Here is a 21,124-nt window from a genome sequence, read left to right as displayed (position 1 = left end):
AAAAAAAAAGAAGAAAGAAAGAAAGAAAACTACTGCTACCTACTTATTAAGCTTTCTCATGGGGGATAGCTCTTTAGATATCAATTAGCTGCCCCATCCCATGACCTCACATGCTCACAGTGACTTGCCTCCAAACCCCAAAGTTGGCTTCTTACAATGTGATGAGCTTTTACAAAGTTTAATGCAGTGAGAAAAACTGGAAAAGAATGAGAGAGAGAGGGAGAGAGAGATTCCCATGAGTATTGAACTTTGCCGTGCACATCCTTTTCCTCTCTTCCCGGTCTCCCATTTTCGCGTTCACGCGGACGACAACTACGACTGCAAAGCGGCGCTCTTTAGGTGCGTGGTATCCGCCTCTCCTTTTCCAATCTAAAGGGTCCGATAGTTTTGTTCCGCGGCCAAGTAATGTACAAGTTTCTCAGAAGCCGCCACATGGCATCTACGCAGAACTCCAAGCTATAGTTTGTATACGTGGAAGCAAAACAAGTGCCTTATTATTTCATGTGGTAGAGGGAGTCCGGTAGCTGATCCATTGATAGGTCAAAAGGCAGTGGAAACCGGAAACTTGGAAGGCGAGGAGGGGCAGGTACGCACCCGTGAGGACGAGAGAGCTCGATCCTTTTCTTTTTCTTTTCCCCCTCCGTTTCTTATTAATTTGTTAAAAGGATTCAGATATTTTTTGGGTGGTTTAGCCATCCATATCATTTCGCCGACTAATCATTAAAACTATTAAGGTAGTAATTAGTGACCCAAATAAAATCACTGAGATAATCTTAGATTATCCATGATCTTTATCATGAGGTAATTTAATCTCTGATGGTTTAAAATCGCTGCATTTGTTATGCACGAGTAACTTGTTTAATTCTTCTCGAGAATCCAAATTACTTATCATATAATACCAAAATTTTTTCTGATATATTCCATAAAAATATATATTTATTAATCATATAAAATATGTTATAACAAAATATCAATATATTTATTTATATATTAATTATTAATATATTCTATAACAATATATATTTATTAGTACTATAAATTATTAATCCTATAAGATATATTAATTAGCATTATAAAATTCATATTTTTATTTATACTTATAATATATTGTAATACTAATAATTATTTTGATTAGAAAAATAAGGCAATTAGAAGTAAGATTTTAAATACTTTCATTATATAAATATAAATTACAATAATATATTTCTACTATAATTTAAAATTATCATTGAATAATAATATGACAATAATATGATAATAATATATCATAAATATAATATATATGAAATTAATATAATATAATATCATATATATAATATCGATATAACATATTAATGGTAGATTGATATACTAATTTTTTTGTTAAACTGAGGGGCACTTTTGTCCTGAACTTTTTGCCCAGATCACTGTCCTAGGGTGATCTTGGATTTTCAATCTCAAGGATAGACATCTCATCCCTAGGTTGGGCGGTGATTTGAAGGATAGAGGTGATTTGAGATCACTTCCACATAGAATCTCCATGGTGTAACCAAGTGCGGTGATCTCATCACCTCCACCCACATTATGATCACCCCATACCAAACGCCTCTTAGGGCACGAACTTCTTCCTTTTTGTTTAATTTTTTAAGGTTTTTCTTGTAATACTTAAAAAAAAGATTCGTAGACAAGAGCTACATAACTTGGATTGCTTCAAGAAATGAAATTGGAACCCAAAACTTTATCACTGCACATTTCACCAATCCATGACTACCACATACAATAAAAAATTTGGGCAAGCAATGGATTAATGATTAATGCAGGCAGTTTGCTTCACTTGATACCATAATTTCTCCATAAAAGCATAGAAAATATGTACACCGACATAGTATGCACAAATATGGATAAGCATATCAATTAGTTACTAAAGTATATATCAACCTGTGCTCCAAATGAATAAAAAAAAAACATAGTATGAAGTGGTAAAACTTTACATTTGTTTATGTTGTATATGAATACAAATAGGTAGAAATCATACAACAAAAACAAGGAACTTGGTGCTTTAAATAAGGTGTCAACTAATCAAAAAAGGTTTTGGTGATTGTGCCAATTAGGAACTTGGATTTAAATTTACCTTCACATATATATAAAAGACTAATTGCTAATTTTGTCATATTATATACACAAATTTCTGTATCTATATTGAGTTATCCAAATACTTAAAATTTATATTTTTCCAATGGTTACAGAGACACATGCCTTTCATAATTTAGATACATAATGGATATAGTCATGACCATGTCTTAGTCAGTCCAACTCAATGGTTGTTGGTATTGGAGGGCTTTATTTTCTCTATTTAAAATACAAATTTGTAAAATATTAAAAAGATGTCTCTTGGCCATGCATGTGCTCTTTTGCTTGTATAGAGTAGGGGTGCCTATGGGTGTGAGAGAGAAATAGTATTTTCCTAAGACCATATTTCGACCGATTTAAAATAAGAAGTTCTCTTGACATGAATCCATGTTTTGCATCATTATCTGAAAATAATAATAACTAATATCACCTATCCATGTTTTAAAATCAAAATTATGTTAATATGAAGACAATTGTTATAAAGGTTATGGGGTACCTCTATTATACATTGTAAACTTATATGATGACCTATAAGTGATGACCATTATCTATATGTTATGATTATTAACTATAATGGCAATATATGTCATCATGATGGCAATTACGCAGCACTATCATTGTTAGCATAAATTTACATTTACTATTTAAGTATGCTAAAATCATTATATTGAACGAAGATTGCTGTTATTGAAATATATAAATGTCTATGAAGTAGTTTTTATATTGTTAGAAAGGGTTATAATTCATGAGTGCTAATAATGGCCTTCAAATAAAACCATGTTATAACAACAATTTTTTTTTTTTTCAAAACCTATGCAATGGTCCACTATAATTTTACCATATAACTTATGATATATTTTTTTTCCAAAACCGCATCATAGAAACCATGTGCATATTGTTTGAAGATTTTATATTCCAATAACAAATCATAGAGAAGAAAACAAAAATTTGATTACGTACCTTAAGACTTTATAGCCTTTGAAAGCAACATAAGGGAGAACAAGACACATCAGTGATACGGAAGCTACAATTTTTCTTTAGTATTAGAAAGGATAGATTGGCAGCATTGGTTTGTCAAGACTCCAAAGATGTTGCTTAACTGGGATTTATAACATATGATCGGGAAATATCTTTTATCAAACAAACAAACGAAAAAAACGATCATACGATCGAGAAATATGTATGTTCATAGATAGTGATCAATTTCAGAATCATGACTCGGCTGTCATGGAAGTAATTTGATGCCATTTGAGATTAAGAGTAGTGGATGGTGATGGCCATTCACGGGAGCTGTCACATGCTTATTCTCCAAGCAAAATTTTGAAATGAATTGGCTTCTTCCGAATAGCCATCAGATGAGAAGTGGACACTTGTGACCTAGCCAGAGTCAACTAGATTAGGCGCCTGAATTTGGACCAAATGAATAAGGTTGGATTTGGACCGAGAGCTTAATTTAAAGAGTCGGCCTCAAAAAATTGTAATTTTGATGAATTGATTCAGGTTTAGGACATCGATGTATTTGGTGTTGCTACCCAAGGATCGGGACTGTATAGTTTGCGCTAAAGAAGGATCAATCTTCCTTCGCACCAATCTACTATTGAATTATCTTTGCACGGATCTCAAGATGATATGAACTCATTATTCATCTTTCTGCATAGATCTAAAAGCAACCGATGATCCAATGGAAAATTCATGCGAAGAAATATGAGAAAAATCTGCCCTTAATACTGAACCAAGTTAATTATAAGCCGACAAATGGCACCACATTTCTGCCTTCAACCTTAGTCACAAGATTGGCAGCCTAAGAATTACCGAGGTAGCAAACTTCGGGCATTCCAAAAGAACCAGAAGAATCCAGTTAGCTTAAAAAAAGAAGGAAAAAAAAGCTTGGATAACTAAAAGAAATAATAAAATATAATAATTGTAGAAACTCCAGCTCACTCATAACATGGAGCACACAAGTCTTCTATTATTCAATTAATCACAGGTAATTCATGATTAAATTATAAGACTAGCAATGAATTAGATAATTTTCAACACTAAATTAGCTTTCCCAGTAATTTGATCATTTGACCATTTACATAACTACTATTTTTAATAACTCGGAGAATATTATCACTCTTTCCTCAAACAAAAAAATTATTGCTCTTGTCGACTACACACATCAGAACCACATGCATAGTAGCAAATATATATATATATATATATATATATATATATATATATATATATATATATATATATATATATATATATATATATATATATATATATATATATATATATATATATATATATATATATATATATCTTTGGTAAATCACACCAAAGTTTAGTGAGAGAAGCATGAGGTAGGATGTTGTAACACCATCATCACTGCTTGGATTCAGATCACGACAGAGAGATTCATAGTGCCACAAAGAGGGCATCTTGTCGGGTTCTTCCTCTTTGTATTCGAGTTCATGGAAGTCCTCTTTCCACACGGGCAGCCAAAACTATGCCAAAATATGACAGCCCGCCTGGTACTCCATTGTGTTCCACCTCCTTGGCCTTTGTTCTTGTACTCTTGTCTCCTGGACAATATAGAAAGCCAAGCACAGGTGTCATGCACTGTCTGTGTCCCCTCGAAGGTAAAACTCTGCAGATTCTGACATGCTTCCTGGCTTTTTGACTTCACGACTGTAAATGATGACATCGGTCCTGAATTTTCTCCATGAATGGATTCGTCCGTTGGGGTTGGCGGAGTCCGGATCATCCAAATATACATGGTTTAGCTGGACGCATGCTTGTTTAGTGAATGGACTGCTGAGAGCACGTAGGACTGAGTTTTGGTCTTGCATGGTTTTTACCTTGGCTTAGTTTTTATTTTGCATAGATGTCGGCCCAGCCATTGCTGGCTTAGCTGGCTGGCACCTCTTCTCCAAGGGAAGCTGCATGCATGCATACATACATTTAAGTAAATCTCCACCCAAACATGATCGGATCTATTTTGCATAATGAAATTTCATATCGATTATCCGAGCCGTTAGATGTAATCTGCTATCTGTAAACTACTTACGCACAAAAAATCATATAATTTAGAGCTATGCATCAAGTGGTCAAAAAATTAGATAGTCTAAATAACGTGAAACTATATATACATATATATTATCATTTGATGCATTGGTTAGTGGGTCTCCAAATTATATGATTTTTTGTACGTATATAAATAGTTTAAAAGTAGATCACATTCTACGGCTTGAATCATTGATGTGGGACCCCCTATCATCTAATATATATCTGACTAGATCTAAGTAGAAATCCATCTGAGTATAACCAAGTTCAATTCCTTCTTTTTATATATATAATATATAATATAGAGAGAGATAGACTGGGCTACACTTGAGTGGACCTTCAATCATATCCGATTATATCTACATCGGAAGATAGGAGTCTCATAACAATGATAAGAGCTATTGGATGTGATCTAGTACTTCTAAGTTATTTATATACTAAAAAATATATGATCTAAAAATTCACAGCCTATATATTAAATGGTAAAAAATTGGACAGTTTAAACAATATAAAATAATATATTTTTCTGATCATTTGACGCATATATTAGAAGTCTCTAAATCATATAATTTTTGATATACAAGTAGTACAGGGGTAGTAGGTTCTTACATATACATACATTGGGGCATCCCATAGCCTTGTTCTATTTTTGTGAGGAAATGAGACTAGGATAGGGTTGGGACTAGAACCTATCTATGTAGAGGAAAAAAAGAAAAAAAAAGGAAAGAAAAAGAAAAATGAAGGAGTGAAGGAAGAAGAAAAAGAAAAGAAATTAAGAAAGGAAGAGAGAAGAAAAAAGAAAGAAGGGGAGGCAGTAAGGAAGAAAGGAAAAAAAAGAAGAAGAAAAAAGAAAGAAAAAAAAGAATGAAGGGAGAAGAAAAGGGAAGCAAAAAAGAAAGAAGAAGAAAAAAAAAAAAATGAAGGAAGAAGAAAAGGAATGAAAGAAAGGAAAACAAGAAGGAAATAAAAAATAAAAAAGAAATAAATAAATAAAGGAAAAAAGATAGGGTGAGAGAGTGTATCTATTGGGATGTTTTAACAGGATGATCCATTAGAATAGGGCGGGACAGTAGGGTGCCGCATTCTATCGGAGAAACCAAAACACTAGTTACGAGATTTAAAATCTTGCTATAGAATATATGCATGACATTTCATTTTTTATTTTCTGGTCTAATTTATAGGTTTAGATATATTTTGATATTAATACATAATAAATGACTAGCATAATTTAAAGTAAAGATAAATACTATGTAAAAGACCGTAATCCTACCTCAAAAAAAATCAGCAACCCCTCCAAACAAAAGCATGCGCACACACCATGATTGAGCAAGTAAAATAGCGAAGCTGCAAGAACTCTTTACTTAATTAATTTCGCATTTTAGACATCTATGTCAACTAACATTTTTTTAAATTAGAATTCTAAGTTGGGGCTTATTTTAATGGCCACAATTCTTAATTTGCTTAATTACTACATATTTTAGATTCGAGTTTAAAATGATGCATTCCCAAGTGTGTGCACCTAAATAATTATAATATGGGCGGATCACCATCCCCTCCTCTCAAAAATACATTTTTCAGAATCAAGATAATAGCCACCTTGGTTTGAGTCTTAAATGGTGCATTTACAAGTATTTATACTTAGACAATTATAACTAAGATTTTGTACCCAATTCTTTTATCTTATTACAACTTTGTAGGCATTTTACATTTCAATATCAATACATAAAAAATCATTAATGTAGTATAAATTAAAGAGAAATGTTATGCTGAAGGTAACAACATTACCCTGGATCCACCCTACTCTCCCCCTTCCCCCAATTCCTGCCCCAACCAAAATTTTACCATCTAATATGGTACCACTGATGCTGTACTCTTCTATTATATATGCGGAATAGATAATTGAGCAAGTAAAATAGTGGAGGTGCATGGATTTTTTATTTAATTTATCCGACATTTTGGTTAGTTATATCAACTAATATTTTTTGAGAGTTGTGAATTGAGGTCATCCTAATGGTCACACCTTTTTTTTTTTTTTTTTTTAGCAACAAGAAGATCTAGGTTGCAAGACTTGGATGGTGCATGTATAAAAATTTGCATCCGATTAATTACAATGAGGGTGAACCTCTCTCCGCCACTTCTCTCGAAAAGATATTTTTGAGAATTAGGATGGGCGACAATCGACTGAATAGAAGATCGAGGGTGAGATCGAACCTAAGTCTATTGTATCAATACAAAATGACATCATCAACTTATTGGCGCTCCCTATATTGCATGATATTTGCATATTAGTGTTTGTAAAATTCTAGTCGTTTTATCGAGATATATGAGAAAATTATGTTGATAAATTGATACCTTGAGACATCTTATTACCAAATCGCCGAGAAAGAGAGAGAGAGAGAGAGAGAGAGAGAGAGAGAGAGAGAACGGAGTTGCTGGATATTAAGAACCAAGGTTTTTGGGACTTCCCAGGGTGGCTCCGGAGGGTTCTAAACGAAGTTGCCCACGAATTCTTGGGATGGTGACGGGGCTGACTGAGAGACGGCTGGTGCAAGCCAGGACCGTTCAATCTTTTCTGAGAGACCGCCTAATGTTTTGGAAAACGTATCTATGGACTACTTTTCCAGGATCTTTGCCATCTTTATGTTTGCATTCCATGGTGTTTAAATATGTTGGCGGGTCCCTTTGGGAGTCACTGGTCCCTCCCTGCTTCCAAAAGGCCTCTCTCTCCCTCACTCGGGGTTTGCTTGGTGTCCAGCAAAGAAACTTCCACCAAAGAATATATGCAGTCAGAGTAGAAGAAACGTAGCTAGACTTCTAATTAAAAGGTAGATAAATTTAGTTCCACTTGCTGTTTGCTGTCTGAGCGTCATGGCTGAGTTACGTAGACTCTACTTTGGCCCACGAAGCATTATATCAGGTTCAAGCAAGACCCGGGTTCTTCTCGAATCCAATGCTGATGGCGGCTATGTTGCTCAACTTTGGATTCCTGACCCGTCAACTTTGGATTGGATAAAGAATTTAATGTTTATACGTTGCTCATTTTTAACCGATAAGGTAAGGTTTGCGATCTCTCATCTACATGAAGAAATCTACGATGCAAACTTTTCTAGAATTTCTCTTATGTGAGATCTCTTTATCCGTAAATTTATCTGGCTAATTCTATTTTTCAAGAAAAATATGATATTGAATATTATAATCGATGTATCGATGATTGTTAACTTAGCTAGTCACCACCCATCTTTCAAAAGACTTTCTTGATTTATATGATTTTTATGGTTGCACGGTATTGCTTACAAACAAAGTGACAATTGATTTAAGTAATTTATATATCTGAATAATTATTTTACTCATCATATTTTTTTTATACTTGTAAAAATTATATTTTATTATGTAAATAGTGAAAAGATCAATATTAACATCTATTATGAGTAACAACCACTGATTAAAAAAACAACTATTAAGCACGAATTAGTTTTTTATTTTTTTCTTCTAAATATCTTCTTCTGAGATGAAAGAATTAGAATTATCCAAAAATTTATTCGGAAATTTTGTAACGAAAGAAACATAGAAGTTTTTCAGCATGCACCATACATAACAAGTGAACCATAACATAATTTCACCATATAATAAAGATAATCATATAACAAAGTTTTTCAACATGTTAAAACATGTTTTATAATTAAAACATTTCTAGCTCTCAGTGCTCGCCACCTTTAGACGGCCGAGGGGGACCCCAGCCGCCTATCCACATGCATTTCTATGCGGACGTGGGCACCTTAGATTTCTTTACTCAGACAGCGCACTTGCACGCGCTGCCTGGTTGGAGGACAGTTGGATACATGTGCCAGGTTTCCGCTCCATCTTCCAACACACCAAACACCCTATCCCACCAGTAAAAGCATGCCACGTGCCCTTGCTTCCCAAGTCCCATCGTATATACCGCTCACCCTGATATATACCCGCCAGCCTCCCTCTCATTCGAACAAAATATTTACGGAGAGAGAGGTCAGAGCGAAACGAAATCTATCTATTTCTCACACTCTCTCTCTCTCTCAAAATCCCCCAAACTTCGGGTTGTTTGGTGTTTCTCGCGAAGTCTGCGCTAACAAAAAGCGGCCTTTTTTTGGCTCCAAATTTGAGCAAAAAAGCCATTTTTTTTCTGATTCTTTCCCGATTTAGAGACCGAATTCGGAGGATTGGGAGCCAAGGTCTCTGGCATGGACTCCCCGGAGACGTAGAACATCCGGCTCCCTTCAATTCTGCTATTGTTTCTCCCATTTTTTGATCTTCTTCGCGGAGAAAGAGGTGGGGTGTAGGTGAGAGAGAGAGAGAGAGAGAGAGAGAGAGTGGGCGAAGCCGTGTGGGGTGGAGGGGGCGAGGAGAGAGGGAGAGAGAGAGATAGAGAGAACCAGCCATGGCGTTCGATCTCGGGGCTCATCTGGTGCGGCTGGGGATCTTGTCGTCGACGTCCGACCACACCTCCGTGGTGTCCATCAACCTCTTCGTGGCGCTGCTCTGCACCTGCATCGTCATCGGCCACCTTCTCGAGGAGAACCGATGGATGAACGAGTCCATCACCGCCCTCGGTATCGTGAGTTCTTCGCCGCCGCTCCCCTGCGATAAAGTTTCGATCTTTGGTCACATTTCCGGCAACGGGTTCCAATTTGACCGGTTCTTGTGTTGCAGGGGCTGTGCACAGGGGTGGTCATCCTGCTGACGACCAAGGGGAAGAGCTCTCACATCCTCGTCTTCAGCGAGGACCTCTTCTTCATCTACCTTCTCCCGCCGATTATATTCAATGCTGGGTAATTTTTCTTGAAATTTTTCGCTTTTCTTAATATATGTTGGTTTTATCAAGTGTTCTTTTAGATCTTTTTCATCTTTAGGTTATGTGTGTCTTTCTTTTTTTCACTCTATATGGTTTTTGTCCTTTTGTTTGCTTTAACTTTTCTTTTCCCTGAAAATTGAGGCACCGCATGCGGTCTATCAATTTATGAATTTGTGCTTTGATTCCCAAATCATAATGAATGGACAAGGTAAAATGTATCTATTTTTTCCCCTTCTCCTCATTTTTTGTTTTACTGTGAGCATCAATTTTTGTGTGTGACAGATGGGATTGGATTAATACAGTTAATTTCCTTGGTAGTTATTCATCAGCAGATGATCGCATTCATATGCCTGAGGACCTGATCATCATGGATTTTCATAAATGAAGGAGCCATATGGCAGGAGAGGGCATTGCTATCTAGTAGATCGATATTGTTGTTTTGATAACTCTGGAACAGAGTTATAGAAAAGAACAGGAACTAAAGGTTTATATCTGAAATGAGTTTACTTTGTCAGGGCGAGTTTCATGTGCTGCGAATTCAGTTGTTCATACAGCTGAACAGAAATAGTTATGGTAATGGTTGTGGTCGAAATTGCTGCAGAGAGAAACTTGGCAGTTAGTGTGAACAGTCGTTCCGATACTGTTAAGTGTGAGGTTAGGTTTTTGTGATTACTTTTTGAAGTTTATTGCCCCCAGAAGGAGATGTCAGAGGTATGAAGTCTTTTGACAGCATGAAATGGTGTAACTTAATTAAGAAGATGCAGTCAAGCAATTATTAGAGACTGGGCCTTGAGGATCAGAGATGGCCACTTTGTGTTCTTTAGTGTTTCTATTAGAGGAATAGTTCTTGCCGGTGATAATAAGATGATGGAGATGCTGTAGGCATCCTAACAAGCTGAGTCTCAAGAGCATGACACTAATATACAGATGTATAAAAAATCTGGGTGGAGCCTACTAATGGTAAAAAGATGATAGAGATGCTTTAGACATTTTAAGGAATTAAACAATAGGCCATGGCACTTACCATATGGGGAGAGATGAAAATTTTGAGCTAATATTTATGTCTTAATATGTGGAAATGACTGCAGCTGGGTGCACAGCATGTAAGCTAGTTTCTTGCTCTTGGAGCTTAGTGAAGGATGGCTGTGAATCTAGTTTACTTGGTGCCTGCAAGTCTGCTAGTCTCCTATGTTAACAGGGTTATTGAGTGGCTTATAGTTTCCTTTTAGACAGCATTCTGTATTGGTCCTGATCTAGGTTCTGCAGCATATTATTAGTTATTAATAATGGCTAGTTAAAAAAACAATTCTAGTATTGTACTATTGACCATCAGTTCTTTGTAAAATGATAACATATTCTATATGTGAAGATGAAGTAAACACTTGCTGGCATTTGTGGCCTTTTGAAGTTACTTCAACAGAATTAGCATATTGCACAGTTATATCTTTTCTCATGTAATGATTCCACATACCTATTGAAGGACTTATGCATAAATAGGATGACAAAATAATTTAATTTGGAGCAATTTACAAAGTTTCAAACAACTAAAGCTCTAAAAAAGTTAACCTACAATCCCACTAAGTCCTAAACAACTAAGTTCATCTCAAGGTCCACAATCTCGGTACGGGGTCGGCACATTATTAGTTTGGTATGGTACGGTACGGTATATCTCTGTGCCGAAATAGTTTGCTTATTTATTTTCTCAATTTTCATTACGGTATGCCTCAGTATGGACTGGTACGCATCTCGGTATGCCTTGGTACAGGTCGGTATGCCTCAGTAGGGCTTGTACCGACTTGAATATGTATTTTGTGCCGGTTTTCTCCTGGTATGGTATGGTATGGTACACCCCATATTGGGTGGTATGGAGCGGTACGACAGACCTTGTTCCGGATTCTAAATAATTATCAAGATAAAAATAATTTTTTCAAAAATAAAAAGGATAAAGGTATAATACAAAATGTGAGCTTGCCAGCAGCAAAGGTTACTTCATGAAAAAATTATAAAGCCGAAACATTGGAACAAACAGTCCACCCACAATCCCACATCAAGATGAGCTCCATTCTTGGACAAATGGTTATATCTAAAAATTCCATGTTGTTCTAGTACATCAGCAATAAGTCAGGCCACCTCTAAACATATTTACAGTTTTGGAAAAGGAGTAGCATTTCGTCCTCATAATTGCTAATAACCAACAAAATAACAGTAATTGTATTCTTTCTGTTTCAGTTAGTGCATATGAAACTTCAGTTTTCTATAGCATGAAAGAGAGGAAAATTGAATCTTGTTCATATCAATATCACACAGACAGCCTTGCTCAGTTTGAGAGCATTTGCTTATTCATTAAGTTTTTGGATTTTTCCACAAAACTAACCCTAATTCATTCTTTCATCTTGAAAAATTCTTTTGCCTTGCATGCTGAGCCCAAGTTCTTCAAAATCTAGGAATAACTAACTTTTTAATTGAACAATGATTGATGGTTTCATGCTAGACCTTGATTGTTTGCTTATTCTTTTGTTCCAGGTTCCAAGTAAAAAAGAAACAATTTTTCCGCAACTTCATGACTATCATACTGTTTGGTGCGGTTGGGACATTAATATCCTTCTCCATTATTTCTCTTGGTAAGCAATTCTTTTTGGTATTTATAAGCAATACCTTTTACAGACTCCTGAGTCCAAGTTATCAGAATGAATTCTAGGTGCAGAATTGTTTATCTCATGATAACCAAAAATCTGCAGATATCATTTGGTCAAGCAATTGGTTTTTAGATTCAAACTGCTAAACAAATATGCTGAAACTAAACTTTTCGAGTTTCAGATCCAATTTTATAGCACTTGTTGAAGATATATTTCATACCTGCATCATATTCTGTGGCTTTATCTCATAGGCAGGTGTATTTGGTCCTTTAATATAAGAATCTGCAGTTTGGAGTACATAGTGTTGGTTATTGCATATCTGAATATTGCTGTTGACTTTGTGATAGGCCAAGCAAATTGAGTACTGCAATGCTTGTCAAAACCCTTTGGCTCTGTTGAAGGAGCACATAGGATTGACATACAAATTTCATAAAACACGGCACACTGAGGCAAGTTTTGTTAAGAATAGTTTCAGGATAATTCTGAGAGTTCATAACAAAATGCTGCATGCCTGCGATTAGATTTACAGAAAGGCTTCCAACCTAGGTTCAATGCCAGTTGTTGTAGTATCCAGGCCAAGTATGCCAGGAACTGATATGAGGTTGTTTACTGTCTCTTATGCCATGAACTGCCCCCGAGTGGATGCAAACATTCAACTATATGTAAACTAACATAAGTATAACATATCCGAGAAAAGTTAAAAGTTTACAGAAAAAATTAAACTTTTTTAGATGAATTTTGGATGTTAAAGATTGGTTACTTGCAACTTTGTCCTGAAATTAGATGTTGGTTGTAGTATATTATATATCAATAACATCCATTGTCGATGTCACCCTTTACAATATGGTTTACAAGAAACATAGAAATGCTAGCAGCCATACAAAGTAATATGATTGGTGCAGATATCTCTTTTGTTAAGTAAGGAAATGACTGACGTCGTAATCCTGTTATTTAGTCATTCATAAATGAAAAATTTATAGACCATTTCAACTACTTAGATTATCAGCATGATTGCCAATCAGTTGTATATGATGTGTGATTTCAATGTGACTTGCAGATTAATTAGAATAAAGGATAAGAAAAATGCATAACTCTTTTAGCACCTGTCTCCATGATGAATAGTCCTCTCTTCATAGGAGTTGTTTGACCTAATAATTTTCCTTTTCTTTGTTTTTCTCTCTTTTCTAGATTTACATGTTTTCTGTTTACCATTTGGTTGACTCTGATGCTCAACACAGGAGCTGTTGGATTTTTCAGAAGAATGGATATTGGTTCACTAGACATTGGAGATTTTCTGGGTAGAGTTTTTTATGACCATATTTTCTCTTTCTTCATTTCTTAGTTTCCCATACAGTAAGCTCTCATCTTGCTACTCTGTTATCTTTGGGTCCTCATTGCTATTCATATTTCTGTAATTTCAGCAATTGGGGCAATCTTTTCTGCAACAGATTCTGTCTGTACCTTGCAGGTATAAACAAACTTCCTGCTTTATGCTTTTGCTTGAGCATATAAGAATTTAGTACACTAAAACTGTTTTTTGCTCCTAGAACAGGTTCTTAACCAGGATGAGACGCCTTTACTATATAGCTTGGTCTTTGGTGAAGGTGTGGTGAATGATGCCACATCAGTTGTACTTTTCAATGCAATCCAGAATTTTGATCTCGTCCACATTGACGCCATTATTGTATTGAAGTTTGTGGGAAACTTCTTTTACTTATTTTTGTTCAGCACCTTCCTCGGAGCATTTGTAAGTACATTCTATTTATATTACCTAGAGAGTTTACAGAGAATATACTCTTTCCTTCCTCTTCTTACATAAAAGATTGGGGTATATTATATGGTATCACTTTGTTTTTTGTTTTCAGACTGGATTGCTTAGTGCATACATCATCAAAAAATTGTACATGGGAAGGTTCGTCTATGGACTTAATGTTTCTTAACTGTCTTCTGCTGCATAGTTTTATGTATAAAAAATGTTCTTTTCTTTTTGTGACAAAATTGGAGAGGTAAAATGATGTTTTCTTTATTATCATTTTAGTCTTGGTAATTCTTAATTGAGTTGATTTTAGCAGTTCTTAACTAATTACTGCTGTTGCAGTGTGATGTGAATGATCAAAATCAACATCTTTTGAAGTTTTGTTGTATAAGATACCACTGCTGATATAATTTTAAATTCCAGGCATTCTACCGATCGTGAAGTTTCTCTTATGATGCTGATGGCTTACCTTTCCTATATGCTGGCTGAGGTGAGATTCTTCTTGACTGTTTAGATCCTACTTTTTACTTCCATAAACTCTAATGCTTAATGCTGTTGTTATCTTAAGCTGAATATATTCTGAAGGCTTTGATTCGTGTTGCAGTTGTTAGATTTGAGTGGCATTCTGACAGTATTCTTCTGTGGGATAGTAATGTCACACTATACCTGGCATAATGTGACAGAGAGCTCGAGAGTTACCACAAAGTATGTTGGTTTTTAAAATGCCCCTAAATGATGGAGTAGCTGCTTTTCATGTTAATCTTCAATTTCCATGTTTAGTCAATACAACTTATTATACTAATCTTCTTTTTAACCTCTCCCTCTCCAACTTGCTGACTTTTGCAGGCATGCTTTTGCAACCTTGTCATTTATCTCTGAGATTTTTCTCTTCCTTTATGTTGGAATGGATGCATTGGACATTGAAAAGTGGAAATGTGTCAGTGACAGGTACAAGATATATAACATTCTGGATATTTTTTTGAACATCCATCATTCCGAGAACAGAATAGAGTGTGTGCCTGAAAATATTTCTGAGAATTTGCAAATGTTGGCCACATTAACTTCTTTCTCTTTTTTTTTGTTTTTAAAAAAATATTCTGTTGTATCATGGTAAAATATCGCTTTAAATGAGAGAGGTCTGCATGTTATGTGTTGTAGCTTAGTACTGCTGCTGAAGATGTCCTGTTATATGCATTTAAAAACTCCAACTTTATCACCCTACGATATAGTTTGTAGGTTTGGATGCATAGATACTTGTACCTGTAACGTTAAACACATATTGGTTACAAGAAGGTTCTCATGCTGTATATTATACTTATTGTATGAGAGAGTTTTCTTTAGATTCTATTCTATTAGAGCTTAGTAATATAATATTGTGAGGGATGTGGATGAGACTAATCTTACCTTTCGAAGGAGTTGCAGAGCAATGATATAGGACCTGTCAGTTCATACACCGCTTGTCTGCTGTGAAGTAGGGATCTTGTTTTTATTCCTACTTTACATTATCACTATTTTCACATATTTTTGAAATTGTAAATCGGACTTACATATGCACAATATAGAGCCAATTATGAGGGCTGCCATGGGTCAAGGAGGGTTAGGCTGCAAATGAACCAAATTGAAAAATGAACAGCTCAATTTTGGGCTGGTACATGCTTATTTGAGCTTAATATAGTTCAAATTGCCGATCTTTCTCTTGACACATCCTGTGCAATGTCTCTTCACATAACTTGGGAAACATTAGTGATTTATATTCATCCCCCATCTAGTTTAGTTCAAGGAAAAACCTCTGCCTTAAGAAATTTCTAAACATGTGACAAAAAATGATCATTTGGAGAACTAGAAAGCATGAATACTGTTGCATGTACTATCATGTTGAACACTACTACTTGTTGGATACTTCTAGGATATATATTGGAATGAATACTTATTTTGAGTATGGTATTTTTCAAAATTCCAAAATTTAGATATATACCTGATTTGCTTATTATATTCATACATTGTGTGTATATGAATATATTTGAATGTTGGCCTTTTAATGATGAATGATTAATTTTGAAGTTTGCAATGTTGATATTATTGTATAGGGTAAGGATGTTGCCCAATTATTTTGAATGATAACCAAATGATGGAGTTTGTGAATGTTAATGCTAGTGTATAAGTATGGACCATGTTATTTTGATAACCCAGAATGCTTTACAAATACCTTCTCACATATATTTAACAATATACATATTTTGTATGCTCGTCGTGTCATATCCTACTTGTTCAATATTAATATCACCATATTCACCATATGTTGTATTTGTATCTATATTTTATAGCTGGAGAGTCTAAAAGATTTCATTTATTGACAAAAAAAGGTTTAGAACACCCATTGATTTCATGCAATCTATCTTAGCCTTTCAGTTGTCCATGCTTTATCTATGTAAACCATCATCATCATGAAGAGACTTCCACAGCCCTCTAAATCCTGACCCTAGCCTAGAAGGCTATTATTGAGTCAATGACCCTTAGGATTCATATGCATCACGACTCTCTCTCTCTCTCTCTCTCTCTGATTCTAACAAGTCCTATGTGGTCCATATAGCTTGATGCTTAATCAACCTTTGGTCTCATAAGTCTGGCACTCTTGTGCACTCTTCTTTAGCATTTTTAGCCCTTTGGGGTTACAATTATATCTTCCGGCTTTCCATTCTCACCTCATGCTGGTTGGGACTACCTTTGACCATAAAGAAGCCCCTGTAATAGGCTGGATCCAGTCACCATCTGCCCTCATTGTTGCATCAGATGCAATTTTCAATATCTTCCATTTCCTCATAAGTCTATTCAGTGGCATCATATTAATTAAAACTACTTTGCAACCTTATGGAATTCCTTGGTTCATTTTCAAATATCTTGCTTTTGATGTTGTTTTTAAGTTTTGGCTCTCACTTAGCAATTATCTAGTCGAGCAGATCATATTACTCTCAGTTATTATATGACTGCCCATCAACACTGTAGTATAAAATGGCAGGAGCAGATCCATGAAATTATTTGAATAGCATGTGCAGTCAATTTATCTTACTTTGATCCTGTTCAGAAAATTCTGAAGGGTCATCCAACTTTTACATCGAAAGGAAACAATAATCTCACGGTAAAATGGATTCATTTAATAATATTAAGTAGGCTAAAACAACAAGGTCATTGGAGATAACCTCATGTTATTGTTGAATTTATGGATGTTAATACATGAGTTATATATAACTTTTTGGCATTTTTATATGTGAGGTCATGTGAATAGTCATAGCATGCCTTCTCTCTCATGCAACAGGATCAAATTATTTTTGTAACTAACATGTTGTTCTCCTTTGCAGCCCTGGAAAATCAATTGGTGTTAGTTCAATTCTACTAGGCTTGGTTTTGGTTGGAAGAGCTGCTTTTGTTTTCCCACTCTCTTTTCTGTCCAACTTGACAAAGAAGTCTCCAATTGAAAAAATATCCTTTAAGCAGCAAGTGGGTGTTCAATATTTATGGTTGCCACATTTGTTTTAAACCAGTATTAACATATATTCATGCATTTTCTTTGACAGATTACAATATGGTGGGCAGGTCTTATGAGAGGTGCAGTGTCAATTGCACTAGCTTACAATCAGGTTATATTTAAAGTTCATTAAGATTTGAATCTTTATTTTTAGTTAAATTTGAAATTTTTAATTAATATTATTGTCACCCACATATCCCATTACTTTTTCATATGGTCAATTATGCATTCTGAGACATGATTATTTATTTAGCAAGTGTTTGTCATTTTGTTTCCAAAAGATCAAACAGTAAGAGTTGATCATTTGTTTGATAGGTGGGTTGTCACTTGAGGAATTATCACCTTCTTTTTATTTTTCCAATATCAGCAGCAAAGCATGTACTTTCAACGTTGTAACAACAAAATAGTCTATTATTTATTTTTGAAAACAAACCTGAGTTAAATTGGAAGGCAAAGTTCTTTGACATAACGTCAGTCTTCATCGTTAGTTATTTTTTCCCAAAATGGATTAAACTTGCGAGCCAAGTCCATATGAAAACATATTGATTTATATATCCTTGAAATTATCCGAGTCCATAACCAGATGAACAACCTAACTACTCTAAGGGAAGTAGCCCAAAAATTGTTTTCCTCAAAATATTTTGTCTTTTTTTTTTGAGTTAGACGGAGGAAGAGGGAAGGCCCACCCAAGGTAAATTACCCACACCAAGATGCTTGTGAATTTGTGATCCAAGACTTGAGCCCAAAGCCTCCTCCCTCCAAGGAGTGAATAGATACGACAACTGGGGCACTACCCAGTTCTTTTTATGTTTCTGTTGTTATTCGTTGGGAGGTGCATTTTCTAAATTATATGATCATTATCCTTTGCCACTTTTGTAATGCTCTAGCTCGATAAGTTTTCTCCTTCTTAATAAATGACACATTTTAATGAACATTTGCAGTTTACAAGATCTGGCCATACACAACTGCGAGGTAATGCGATGATGATCACCAGCACTATATCGGTTGTCCTCTTTAGCACTGTGGTAAGATATCTAATTGCCTCCACAGATGCATACCATTGGTTCTGTACTCAACGATGTATATCACTAAATAAAATTGGAGTGGCGAGTGTCAAAAAATTTGTATGAATTTTACCAAAAAGAAAACAAGTATTTATGACCTTTCGGATGTTGAACAGTATCATTATAGCAAGTTAGAGAACTGTGCTCAAGTCTCCCTGCTGGCATGACACATAAGTTTCTGCTCAGTTGTAGCTCTTTTTTTAAAAGATAGAGATATATCAATTTGATAAATTCCTCTCTTATCATGAAGCAGCTGCATAAATTAAGAGTAGAATAGTCTGAATTTTTTTGACAACTGGAAGGATATGTTATGCCAGCAGGGAGACTTGAGCACTTACTGTTTGGCACCAATATGGAATTCATCAGTTCTGTTGTATTTAAACATGTTCTTTCTTGCTTGTTTATGTTTCACATGGTTCCAATGTCTCTATTCAGAACTTACTAGGCTGTGACAATTATAAGTTATCACTTTAGAGAAAAATTAATCAGACGTGTCCTTTATTGAATTTCATCACTGTAGGAAACTGCATACATTGTATTCGTAATTCGCTCACATTTTTCTTAAAAAGTTTTGGTGATATCCTGATTGTTTTGATCATTTTGGTGCTGCCTCAGGTGTTCGGGTTGATGACAAAGCCTCTGATAAGGCTCTTGCTGCCTTCTGGTGGAAAGCATTCCGGCAGCATGTCCTCGGAGCCCTCAACTCCAAAATCTCTCCTCTCCGCACTCCTTCCAAATGGACAGGAATCACAACTTGAAGCTGGAGGACTAATTGTTGAACGGCCAAGTAGCCTCCGAATGCTCCTTAGCAAGCCAAGTCACACAGTTCACTACTATTGGCGCAAGTTTGATGATGCGTTCATGCGCCCGGTGTTTGGTGGGCGAGGTTTTGTTCCTTTTGTGCCTGGTTCGCCCACAGAACAAAGCCTCCATGGATCGGAATGAGGCAAAAAGAAAGGGAAGATAGAAAAGAGAGAACTAAAGAAAACCATTTTATTCTTTGGTTTGATTGCTTTTGGTTATATGCCTATCAAGGTAGCGCCTGGTCATGGTATTCATTGGGCTTTGAAAGGATTTTGCGTAGAAAGGTCGAGTGCTGTATTCTATCTTGGTCTGTAATTTATCTCCTTGCCTGTGTATTTGTAGCACCATTTGACGCAGTTCTGAGAGAGGACTAACATGCTTGTTTTCAAATTTTTTGTAACATGGGGCGGCTTTGTGCCTTAATCTATAGTGATCTATGAATAGGGGTTTTCCTGTTGTATCAGTATTTCTTTGGAGGGAGCAAAAAAGAAAACACATTCAGAGGCATAGTGATTATACAAAAACATTGCAGGCTTTCTTTCTTCAGTTTTACATGCTAAATATTCTGTATCAGTTCAGAAAATTGGAATGCTTCTTGTGCTATAAAGCAGATCACTCTGGCCAGCTTCTGAATTGCCAGTGTCCCTTCTCGTTGATTACCGCTGATATTCTCAAATTTATAGTATCGTAATTGATATATTAGGAATCCCCTAGTATGAAAGTCTGATTTTATGGAGATTCTTTTTAATATGTTTAACCCTCTCTTTTATTTTTCTTTCCTATTTTTTAACAGAAAGCTAGAGAAATGATGCTATTTCATTTTTTGAGTAAAAGAAACAACAAAAACAGGGAGGCTCATCCAATCTATGAGAAGAGTTTAATGGTTTTTCAAAATGAGTACTCTTGAATACGATATATGAAAAATACTATGAAATGATTTCCTTCTAATGGTATACTCTGCAGTGGGCAGAGAATATTATAGTTCTGTTTTGGGCTTAGCTATCTTTTATGTAATGTTTTTTTTTCCCCTTAACTTATGTTTAAAACTATGATATTTTGGTTATACAATATATTTCTATACATGTATAAATAATGTTGTGTCGAGAAAGTTTTAGAATGAATTGGTCTAGTTTTTTGATGGTAAGAAATAAACCTTCTTGTATGCGACGGTTCGGTATACTAGATTGTCTTTGGAAAATTTTAAGATTGCATCACCATGTATGTTGAGCAAGAAAAGTTTGAAGGGGTTAGGAAAGGTTGGAAGGAGACTATGAACTCATTATGCCTGTTCAAGTTGGCAGAATCATCTTTTTGTTTTAATTCATATTTCTAATTTTCTAGAGTTGGTTG

General features: G+C 35.2%; 1 protein-coding gene across 1 annotated transcript; it reads left to right on the top strand.

Annotated features, from left to right (window-relative positions):
• The first annotated feature begins 9,127 nt into the window (after positions 1-9,127).
• On the top strand, positions 9,128-20,320 carry LOC103723229 (sodium/hydrogen exchanger 1-like). Its single transcript, XM_008814079.5, has 14 exons — positions 9,128-9,754; positions 9,850-9,968; positions 12,515-12,612; positions 13,866-13,925; positions 14,049-14,095; positions 14,180-14,374; positions 14,493-14,539; positions 14,807-14,873; positions 14,988-15,088; positions 15,230-15,331; positions 17,740-17,878; positions 17,956-18,018; positions 18,848-18,931; positions 19,586-20,320. The coding sequence occupies exons 1-14, from the start codon at positions 9,578-9,580 to the stop codon at positions 19,913-19,915; spliced, it is 1,629 nt and encodes a 542-aa protein (XP_008812301.1). The 5' UTR covers positions 9,128-9,577; the 3' UTR covers positions 19,916-20,320.
• Positions 20,321-21,124: the final 804 nt, after the last annotated feature.

This window comes from Phoenix dactylifera, chromosome 8 (assembly GCF_051530095.1).
Source record: "Phoenix dactylifera cultivar Ajwa chromosome 8, Ajwa_hap1_PhDact_Kaust_v1.1, whole genome shotgun sequence".
NCBI classification, from domain to species: domain Eukaryota; kingdom Viridiplantae; phylum Streptophyta; class Magnoliopsida; order Arecales; family Arecaceae; genus Phoenix; species Phoenix dactylifera.
This window is presented reverse-complemented; position numbering and strand designations above follow the sequence as displayed.

Bases quoted from the DNA above. Each gene is read 5' to 3' on its own strand.
- LOC103723229 (XM_008814079.5), top strand. From the start codon at position 9,578: ATGGCGTTCGATCTCGGGGCTCATCTGGTGCGGCTGGGGATCTTGTCG. The intron at 9,969-12,514 runs GTAATTTTTCTT...CTTTTGTTCCAG, and splicing joins CCGATTATATTCAATGCTGG to GTTCCAAGTAAAAAAGAAAC. The intron at 14,540-14,806 runs GTTCGTCTATGG...TTTAAATTCCAG, and splicing joins AAAAAATTGTACATGGGAAG to GCATTCTACCGATCGTGAAG.